Genomic DNA, 12,137 nt, shown 5'->3' on the forward strand with positions numbered 1-12,137 from the left:
GTAAGGATGGGGTGAAGTAGAGAGTTAGAATTGGTGGGTGTACATAGAGAGTTAAGATTGTGAGGGTAGAGAGAAGATTGTGGGTGTAAAGAGGAAACTAAAAAAGTTATTGTGGGTGTCAAGAGAAAACTAAAAATGTTAAAGTAGCTAGATCTTGTTTTTGGTCTGATAAAGTAGCTAGTGATGTTTAATTGAGGTTATGTACGTATGGGATAATGGAGGTGCAACCGTGCAAGGAATAAAATTCTGATTTTAAAAACTTCGTAGTGGGCATATAATGTAACCCTTAACAACATTTTAGGTGAGAATTGTGAAGTAATAATTTTAACTCTCGTTTCATTCGCGGAATTGAATTTGTGAGAAATTAATTTCTATGTATTTTTCGGAGGGAGGAAATGTAAAATTCTCATTCCTATATTTGGTAATTAATGCGGGAAAGTAACTAGAAAATACATTTTTATTTCTATTCCAAGATTTGGTTTATGCAAAAATAGGAATAAAAATTGTTTAGTTTTCCAATAATACATAGCCTTTAAAATGTGTAATTTATATTTTTTTATGGGAAATAATTGGTATTATTAAATGTTGATAGGGGCAATTAGTCTTAAAAATGTGTAATTAACCCAAGATGCTTGGAGGGTTCCATTTTCCTTTTTTGAGGGATCACTTTCCCATAGAGTAAAAAATGATTTCCCATAGTTGCACTTATTACTTCCTCATTCCTAACCCCAATTCTGCAAACCAAACCAGGGGCTTTAAGGAATTCATACCTTACATATTTAATAATCAATAATGTAGTGTGCTTTTCATGTAAACAGAAAGATCAGCCACCTAGTGACTTACTTAACCACTTGGAGCAGGTTCACAAGAATAGATATAAAGGGTACGAGTTTCAGCTTCCTATTTCTGGTGATGTGGCCCAGTGGCACGTGATGTCAAAGATGGATGAGAAAGATACACGATGATAAAAAAGAGGTATATATTAACTATTATCTAAAGTTCTTAGATTCCAATTAACGTGATACATGGCAAGCAATAATTAACACGGATGAAAAAGAAATATATATATATATATATATACAAGATAATATTAGAGGCACCAATTATCTTCCCAATTCTTGAGATCTCAACTGACGTGGCACATAGAGTGACATGCATGTGATGACACGGATCGATGTAGAGAAACATACAAGATGATATTAGGTGCACTAACTGTTATCCAATTTTGTAAAAATCCCAATTGATCGATATGATAGTATATATGTCACTATTTATTTTTGAATCTACTCTAAACTTTATTTATTTACAAATAAAATTAAAAGTTAGAATAATAATATTATTGATATTATATTCCACTTCCTTTCTTCTGAATTTGTTTTGTAGAGATTGACTATATATATTTAAGTTAAGTTAATAAAAAGGGCAGATGAGTCAGCAAGGTAGATGATGATTGAATAGGTGTGAAAGACTCCCTCTCTTTCCTCTCAGTAGTCTCAACTCTGAAGAGAGACCATGTATGTATGTATATATAAGCACTCACATATGGTCATGACACTATTTGAAAGGCCCCAATAGCTAAAAGGTAGCCAGCCAAGTCTACTACTGAAAAAGTAGTAAGACAAGACATGGGAAGGCCTCCTTGCTGTGAGAAGGTTGGCATCAAGAAAGGTCCATGGACTCCTGAGGAGGACATCATCCTTGTTTCTTACATCCAAGAACATGGTCCTGGCAATTGGAGATCAGTGCCCACAAACACTGGTAAATTAGATCCAACTTGTTTATATATATATATATATGTGTGTGTGTGTGAATTTTGAAGTGCATTTTGAATATATCAAATCCATTTATGGGGACTAATAATATTGCAATATTAATTATCATGTTCTTTGTCATCATGAACTGATGATGTTTTGATGAACTTTTTTTTTTCCAATTCTTAATTGTTTGATTTGCTGCAAAAAGGGTTGTTGAGGTGCAGCAAAAGTTGCAGGCTGAGATGGACTAACTACCTCAGACCAGGAATCAAGAGAGGGAACTTCACACCTCATGAAGAAGGGATGATAATTCACTTGCAAGCTTTATTGGGTAACAAGTAATTAATCTTCAAACTTGTTGATTACATTTTTTTCTTATTATATGTCTAACTAAATTATTAACTAAAAAATCGAAATCTTAATCAGGTACTTAAATTTGGATTTAATTCTTATATATATGTATTGATTTCCATGAATCAAAATTATTGGTTTGATGAACAGATGGGCAGCCATAGCTTCCTACCTCCCACAGAGAACAGATAATGATATAAAGAACTATTGGAACACCCACTTGAAGAAGAAGCTCAAGAAAATTCAATCAGCTCTAGATCCTCATCACATGGTATCAGACTCAACCACAAGTACTACTGCTCAATTTGTATCCAGGAGCAGTACTACTTTCAATGACATCACAAGCCATGCCTCAAGTACAACAAATCTCAGGACAAACCAATCCTCCAGTGGTACATATGCATCAAGCACCGAGAACATTTCGCGACTCCTGGAAGGTTGGATGAGATCCTCCCCATCAAAGCCTAATTACACTAACAATCCCAATCCATCTTCTCATCATGATCATGAAGATAAACCTCACCAGTTGGAGAATAGCAGCTTTGAAAATGGCTGCAGTGCTGGAAATTCTGCAGCCAAGACTTGCCTTCCAAGCTGCTGTGGAGCGAAAGGCGATGAGCAGGCAGAAGGGTGTGATCATCAATTATTATCTCATCATCATCATCACGAAGAATTCGAATCGATCTTGTCATTTGAGAACTTGAACAATAATGTTGGTTCTTGGGACAGGTCCAGTACTAATTGTGATTCTACTTGTGACAAGGTGTGTCTAAGTACTAGAGTTGCAAATCATGATCATGATCAGGAAATAATTCATCATCTTCTGCAGCCTGCTGCAGAGAAGAATAAGCAAATTAGATCATTTGAAAGCAGCTGCACTCCTCCATTATCATTTCTTGAGAAGTGGCTGTTGGATGAAACTGCTGGACAAGTAGAGGAGATGATGGAATTGTCTCCAATGTCTTTGGTTTGAGCTTGCTGTTGTTGTGCCTCAAAAGAAAACCCATAACTGCATGTGCTTGAACAAAACCCAAAAAAAAACTTAAAATTGGGTGTTTGATCTCTTTAGGGTTTAATTAATCTTGTCTAGGGGTTTTCAAGAAGTTGGAATCTCTCTTTGCTGATTGTAACCTTGTCCTGAATGAATGATTTCAAGCTCATCATCATTATTTCTCTTTTGTTGGTGTACGTGCGAAAGTATATTTGAGTCAAAATAATACTAATCATTCCAATGAATTGATACATACCATATCAACTGAATTAATTGGATGTGGCCTGGGTTGGATTCATCAATCCAGCATCATAAAAACAAAAAAAAATAGTACGTAAGAATTCGTAAGTATGTCATACAAATACTTTCTTTCACTAGCTAGCTATGAGATCGATGAAATTCATCTTTTAATTAACAGTAGGGTTTAAATTCAGTTTTAAATTTGTGAATTCCAATAACAAGAGTTTTTTTTACCAAAAAAAAAAAAAAATCATATTAAAATGGAAATTAAAAAAAATGAAGATAATTCATTTATTGTTGGCCCCTTGGTGTTGGGACTTCTTCGTGCCTAAGTACATATGTGGATAAAGGTAATTACTTATACGGGAGGAAATTAATATATTGACATGTAGGTAGCTAGCATAAATAGTGTTTTTATTCAAGGTTACAAGTAATTTCTCCATGGTAACCACTTGTACAGTTGTACTATACTTCAGTAGTTAACACAGAGATCAGATCGAGGAGTAAAAGTTTGGTCATTCATTTTGATCTAATTATGGATCGAGTGTGTGTAAGTATTTATTTTTTTTAATGACTTGAAGCAACTACAGCGAGAGAGAGAGAGAGAGATTAAAAGTTGGTTATTCATTTTGATTTAATTATGTGAGTGTGTGTGTATATATATTTTTGACATCCACTTGAAGCCACTAAAACTAGAGAAAACTTAGAAATATATATATATATGGTAATTAACAAAAGGAATAAGAAGAACAATATATGATAGCCATGCATATATAAGTAAATGGGATTGCGTCACGAAAGTCTTGCATCCAAATGAGGTAATGAGGTTAAATGGTTGTCTGCAAACCCCTCTTCCTCTTTTGAGAGCTTTAAACATGTGACCATATTTACCTTTCGGTGTGAGAAGCTGTGATCTCATCTCAATTCTCATGTCTGGCTACCAAGCCTATCTACCATGCAAATTAATTGGGAAAAAAGCTAAGATCTTTCACAGGGACATATTATAAAAGGCTTTGACTCTCATGCCTCTGCCTGCCTTTACAGATACTAGCACCCAATCACAAAACGCCATCTTCATCTTGTGGTCCCCTTCAGTTTAATTCACAATAATTAATCAAAATTAAATAATCAACAATAAATAATAACATTAATAATGGCTAATTACAAATAAGTCAATAAACTTTTCACAATTACATTTTAATCAATGCACTTTTTCATAATTTCATTTTAGTCACTATTGATCAAAATGAAAAAATATAAATTACAATAAATTAATAAACATACATTATTATTCATACTTTGAATTGTATTAGGTTTGTATTTGATTGCTACGCAGCAAAACAGTTTAAGGTTTAGTTCTTGGGTTTTGGGCATCCGGAACTCTAATTCTAAACCTTAACCCCATTTCTAAACCCTAAACCTCATTTATATATTATGCACTCCATTTCTATACCTTAAACTAAATTAAGGACAATGTCATAATTTTACGCCAATAAGTAATGAAAAAAGATGGGCAAATTGGTATTTTTCAATACACCAAAATACATGACATCAAGTGGATTGGACTTAGTGATTAAAATGAGCCGGGTCATTGAATAAAATGTAATTTCTCAAAATATATCATTGATTAATATGGAATAGAAAATTTTGTATTGACCTATTTGTAATATTAAAAAATTTTATTGACTTTTTTGTAATTTACTATTATTGATATATTGTACTAAGTTTAGGATTCATAGTTTAATGTATAATGTATCAGCATTGATAATTATACACATATTATGATTTGGGTGGATATGCACCACCTAGCACATAACATTGCGCAGTTTCTTATTATTTTCAAGTTTATTTCTAACTCACATGACATCCTCACATTGGGTTCTACCATATGGTTGTCTTTTTAGTGCAAAGATTTGGTGTGCGTATATACAATGTGCCCACATAAGTTGAGAAAAGAAATTTAGGTATATAGTATTTTCATATAAATAAATGCACTCCAAAGTGGCCTAATTATCAACAAATTAATTCCACATTGGTTGAGATTTAAAAAGTTCAAATATTAGTTGGTGCTTTCTAATATTATTGATATTAATTATTCTCAGGTCTGATGTCCGAAAGTTAATAACTTTCGGACTCAGTATCGATCGATTGACACCATAGAATTTACACTGCCAAAAACATGATTGCTTTGATCAGCATCTTTTTTTCCCTATTTTTGATCTCATTCTCGACATGGTTTAATATTAATTTAGAGTATAGAGTCACCCTTAAAGTTAAGATTTTAGGTTTAACTCTAAGATTTTGAATTATATTTTAAGTTTTAATTCTCGAATTATGGGTGATAACCAATATTTGAGAGTTGAAATCTAAAAACTAAGCGATAAATGGGTACCGATCTCTTGAGAAATAAAAATCCAAAAAGTTAAAACACTAATATGTTGTATCTTATTTGTTAGAAAATAAAATATTTAAAGTGGATCCGAATTGAAATAAGTAAAATACTATCATGTAACAAAATTCAATAAATAAATTTAATACGTAAACCCATTAATTGTCAAGTAAAAAAATAATTAAAAAAATAGTCCGTAATTTGTAGCACCCATTTATAGAGAAAACTTTGTTGCCGCACCCACTTTTAATCAAACACACCAGCAGCACCCAATAATAAGCCTACTAATAATTTAGGCTTATTAATTACATTAATTTACATGTATGCCATTAGAACCCAGCCATTACCGCATCCAAGCAAGTCCACAAGACAGCTGGAAGCCCAACCCCTACCCTTCTGACGTGCGCTGACGCGCGCTGACACATGCTGATACGTGCTGACGCACGCTGACATCACTGTAACTGAATTTTGGTGAAACCGTTATTTTTTTTTTTTTTTCTGGAATTGAAGTTTTTGCTAAAACTCAATATTTCGCTAAAACTAAAATCAAACACTGAAATTGAATTTCATTACACTAAAACTGAATTTCAAGAATTCAATTACACTGAAACTGAATTTCAGAAATTCAGTTACACTAAATTGAAGAATTCAGTTATGAATTCACTTACTGAAACTGAATTAAGTAATGAAACAATTACACATTGACTAAAATGCAATTACACCTTAATTTAAAAACAATTACACCTTCACTAAAACAATTACACTTCACTAAAACAGTTACACCTTTACTGAATTCTGTTTCACTAAAAAGAATACAGCAACCTTATCAAAAAAAAAACAACAATACAACAAGCCATCGAGATGAGAGGAGTAGCCAACACAGCAAGCCATCGATATGAGCCTATCAAACAACTATAGACTAAATTCAGTTTCAGTTTGAATTCAATTTCAGTGTATTCAGTTTCATTGCATTCTTTAAATTCAAATTTAGTTCACTGAATGCACTGAAACTGAATTCAGTGAAATTGAATTTAGTGAAACTGAAACCCTAGACAACATCGTCCGATCACCTCATGCGCGACAAATACACGACAGTTGCCACTGCCTCGATCTGTTTCTACCTGCAAATTTGATTCATCATATTTCAGAACCATAATTTTATTCAAAATTCATTTAAAACTCATGTTTCACGAACTGAAACTGTTTTATCAATAAATAAAGTAAATTTTTATATACTTATCAATTAAAAAACCCACATTTCTATCCGATTAACAACAAATTCAATTAAAACAGATTCACAAATTATACATTTCACAAACAGATTCACAAATCAATTTCAAATTAGGGTTTTCAAATTAGGGCTTTTGAACCAAACCGTCTGCAAATAGCTCACCAATTCAAAGGAAACAAAAAAATTCAAACAAACCAAACCGTCTGCAAATAGCTCATTTTATCCTAAGCAATAAAATGGGGTTTTTTGATTCATCAACAATTGGACCAATCCAAACACACATAAGTGAAGAGCACAACGAGGAGAAAAAGATGGATACCTGACACGACGGAAATGGTTGCCTGAACACAGAGATCTCCGGCGAGGTTGTCGCTGGCTTCTCTCCTTAGAAACGGAGGCAATACGGGTTGGGTTGGAGTTCTGATGGCACCAGCGCACTCAGGACGACGAGAGGAAGCCATCTCTAGCAGTTCGACAGCTCGTCCTTGCCGGAATCGGCGGATCGCCGACGATGGCTCAGGTCTGCTTAGACCCAATCCGGCGTAGAAGTTTGGTTTCACGGCATGTGGAGGGCAGGAGGAGGAAGAAGGAGGAATGGCGGTTATTCTCAGACTGGTCTCACCGGCAACCGTCACCGGACGACGAAGAACGCGTCGGCACAGCCGCGCGAGGAGAGAGAGAACGCTGAGGAGAAATAAAGATCGAATGTGAGAGAGAGAGAGAGAGAAATATGGCTGGGTATTAATTGTCTGGGGATATAATTAGAATATTAGAAAAATTGAGGGTCAAACCTGGTTGGGTATTAGTTGACTAGGGGGTTTTGGGAGAGATTAAGTGACTAACAGGGGGTTATGAAATAGTTTTATTAAGGGTGGAGGTTTATAAATAACCTAGCTCAAACTTGGGGGTTTTAAATAGTTTACTATTAAAAAAATGTACAATTCATTCATAAATCCTTTTTTTTTTTTTTTAATGAAGGAGCATAATGAATGTTGCCTCTCCATCATAAAGTGGCACGCTGTGATTTGTAGTGGACAACCAAACATGAGGTGCAGCATTAATTGTGGACTCCTAATAAAAGAAAATATGACAGTTTTTTATTACATCCAAACGGACATTTATTTCTAATGCTGTATTTACGCACACTTTACCTAAGTCTTTATCGATCGCACACTTTACCTAAATGTTGTCTTACAATCTTAGCTTATTTAAGGCACTTTACTTTTACAATAATTTCTCCTAGCATATCACTGCCTTACACCTGTGCTATGGAGTTTAAAATAAAAATAAAAACAAACCATGAAAATTTATTATGAAGTTAAATTTGGTAACAGCACATGGGAAAGCAATTAATTTTTTATTTTAATATTGGGAAAGCAATAAATTGTAAAGAACTTGAAATACTGTTGTTTATATTTTATTTACTCGCAAGTACTGTACGAATCTTAGAGAATAGATCGATGACACAAAATGTAGTCGAACCATAAGGATTGTTTAGAGAAAAAGATTCAACTAGGGCTAAACTTTAATTATTAAAGCTTTTATGTCATCTCAGTTTAAATATTAAATTTTAGTTTAAGTACTAATTTTAAAAAAGTTGTTTTACCGAGTTTGGCACTATTCACCGAGTGCTCGAAATTTTTTTGTTTTTGTTTCAAAAACTCAATTGCGACTGTACAACAAAACTTTTTTATTGATTTGTTGTATTTTTTAGTGTTTGTGAGGCTTAAGCTTTAATATTTAGTCTCTAGCTTGTAAGACACTTCATCCCCCAAGTCTAAATAAAAAACATTTAACCCTTATAAACTTTTAATTTTTATGAATTTCATACAATCACAACTGTGACTGTTTAACAATCACAGCTATATAGCAAATCGAAAAAAAAAAACCCAACGGAAAATCACTGAGGGCTCAACACTTTGGCTAATCAAGAATGGAAAATTTTAGCTAAAGGACTCAAACTACCCTATGTCTCTATTCAGAACATGAATTTCACTTTATGTCAACTGAGAACTGAAATTTTTATTTTATGTCAATTAAGGACTATTTTTTTTTTTTTTCAGTTTTTATCTCAATTTTGGCCCGACGTTGGATCAATTAAACAAACCTCCACCAAATTCAGAAAAATTACACTAGGTTCAAAGATATGCATCTCCTCTTTACAATCATATAAAGATCACCCAAATCGAATCTCTACAACTCTAGATAATCGGCCACAAACTAGGTTAGCTGAAACTGTCTAATTTTTCAGATATTTTCTTAGGTTCGATTGAATAGTTTTGGGTACCCTACTTTGGGGCTAATTATCTGGAGTTGTAGATGTCCGATATGAGTTATCTTTATATGGTTGTAAAGATGATATGCATACCTTTAAATCCAGTATATGTTTTCTGAATTTGGTGGAGGTTTGATGGGTCCAATGTTAGACCAAAGTTAAGAAAGAAACTGAAAAAAATAGTGTCCTTATTTAACACAAAATAAAAATTTTAGTCCTCAATTGACACACAGTGAAAGTCATATCCTGAATAGAGATATGAGGTATAGTTAAAATTCTTTAGCTAAAATTTTTCCAATCAAGAATGGGAGGAGTGAAATTCATTCTTATTCATGTTTATAAATCAAAAATAGGAAGAGTGAGATTCATTCTTATTCATATGTTTACTAAGGCAATGAGAACAGTGACTGTGACCCACAAGGAATCAGAAATGGGATCCAAAAGTTCCCTTAACATGTAAAACCAAAAATAGCATCTTATACGAGACTTCTTACTAGCATTAGTTTAATTATTTTTCAAAATAATAATATAGATAGAATTAAGTAGGGGTCGGCAAGGCCCGGCCCGGCCCAAATTTTTTGGGTTCGGGCCGGGCTCGGGCTTGAATTATAGAAGCCCAATAGGGCTTTCGGGCCGGGCCGGGCCGGGCTTGGGCTTTAATACACAAGCCCAAGGCCCGCCCATCGGGCTTTGGCTTGCGGGCTTGGAGGGTCGGGTAGGGCTAGGCCCAAAATAGGCCCAAAGCCTGTTTAGACATATATATCTTCAAAAAAAAAAAATATAAGATTTTGGCTATGTTGTGATTTGAACATAAGACCTCACATAACAAGCTTCAATTCTCAACCAACTGAGCTGACTAGTTTATTTGTCAAGTTTGTGAATCATAACATATTTAATAGCTCTTTCGTTTGTTTACCTCAATAAATTATTAATATGCTTATTAAGTTATTATATAATACTATTAGGGGTGGGCGCGGTGCGGTTCGACTCACTTTTCCCTCGGAACCGTGCACCGCGCCAGACATGAATAGACGGTGCGGTTCGATGCTTAAAACCGTGAAAAAAATAAAAAAACCAAACCAAACCAAACCATCTTGAATGCGGTGCGGTTCTCACCACGGTTCTGGGCCTAATGAGGCCTCACACTTGTTTTTTTAAGCCTAAGCCCAATTATTTAATGATGCAAACCCATCCTAATTAAAAAGTATATAAAAATATACAAAAATGTGTACAAAAAGTGTATAAAAAGTATATAAAAATGATATAAATATATATAAAAAAATATATAAAATGGTGTATATGACAATATGTGTATAAAAATATTAAAAAATATTTTTTTGCAAATATGCGGTGCGGTTCGGTTCGGTGCGGTTAAAGAAGGTGTAGAACCGGAACCGGAACCGGAGAGAAGCGGTGCGGTTCGGTTTTTTTGGCGGTGTTGACTTTTTTTGGTCAACGCGATTTTTTGCGGTTTTTTTACGGTGCGGTTAATATGCCCACCCCTAAATACTATTATGTTAGTAATAGTGTAATACCATAAATAATAAACTTTTAAAATTATATACAACATTACAACTATAATAAAACATAAATGTACATATGTTTTCTTATATATTTTATTACATATTTTTATAAACAAACGATGCAATTGTGTTGTCAACGATCCGAATCGTTCAATTTTAGTTCCTCACTCAAAGATAATTCGTGCAAAAAATTAGCTCAATCGGAGATGTAAAAATGACATAACGGTGGTCAAATTAATGAACGATCGTGGTTTTTCTAATGATGATCGAATGGGTAGATGAATTTCAATTTAGCCGATTTTTTGTACGGATGATCTTTAACTATGAACATAGAAAATGAACGGGTCAGATTGTTGAAATCACGTTGTGGTCTTCATAATTATGGAAACAACAAGGTTTCAACGAGAACGTTATTATAATTATACTCTTCAAGTGTATTTATATGTCGAAGCTCACATATCAATCGTGTTTTCAACGATCTGAACCGTTCAAGTTTTAGTTCTTTACTCAAAGAGAATTCTTGCAAAAAATTAGCTTAATCGGAGATGTAAAAGTGACGTAACGGTGATTGAATTAATGAACGATCGTGGTTTTTCTAATGATAATCGAATGGGTAGATGAATTCCGATTTAGCCGATTTTTTGTAAGGATGATCTTTAACTATGAAAATAGAAAATGAACGGTTTAAATTGTTGAATAATGAATTGACGATCGTAGTTTAATAACTTTAATTATAGTTGTATTATAAAAGTTGTATATACACATATACATTTATGTTTTATTATAGTTGTAATGTTGTATATAATTTTAAAAGTTTATTACTTTATTATTTATGGTATTACAAAGTTTACACTTTACTATTTACTAACATTATAGTATTATATAATAACTTAATAAGCATATTAATAATTTATTAGAGTAAACAAACGAAAAACCTATTAAATATGTTATGATTCCCAAATTGGGCTTTGGGCGGGCCTAAACGGGCCAAGCTTCGGGCGGCCCATGGGCTTCAAGGGGATGGCCCAAGCCCAACCTAAGAGACTTTCGGGCCGGGTCGGGCCCAAGTTTATATTTAAAAGTATAAAAAACAATTTGTTGCAAAATATTGAGGTAGGCTTTATTATTAGTAAAATAATTTTTTCCATGTGAAAATTAGTGATTGGTATTTTTGATAACCATTTATATGGGAATTTTAATAATCAAATTGGCATTGTTCAAATTTCTGTCAATATATATAATAAAACAAAACGTTTTTTGAATTATCTCTGAGTCCGAATGACTTAGATCATTTTGGCTTAAATTCAATGGTCGGTTATCTATTTTCCAAATTTACTTTTTCGCCCATTAGAATTGGTTTGCCACCTCTGTAACACCTTGGAT

General features: G+C 33.5%; 1 protein-coding gene across 1 annotated transcript; it reads left to right on the forward strand.

The window, feature by feature from the left end:
- Positions 1–1,472: 1,472 nt before the first annotated feature.
- Positions 1,473–3,281, forward strand: MYB60 (myb domain protein 60). Its single transcript, XM_086245985.1, has 3 exons — positions 1,473–1,758; positions 1,963–2,092; positions 2,256–3,281. Exons 1-3 carry the CDS (start codon positions 1,626–1,628, stop codon positions 3,076–3,078), a joined length of 1,086 nt encoding a protein of 361 aa, XP_086102111.1. The 5' UTR covers positions 1,473–1,625; the 3' UTR covers positions 3,079–3,281.
- Positions 3,282–12,137: the final 8,856 nt, after the last annotated feature.

Source organism: Dryas octopetala, chromosome 6 (genome assembly GCF_963921425.1).
Source record: "Dryas octopetala chromosome 6, drDryOcto1.1, whole genome shotgun sequence".
Lineage (NCBI taxonomy): Eukaryota > Viridiplantae > Streptophyta > Magnoliopsida > Rosales > Rosaceae > Dryas > Dryas octopetala.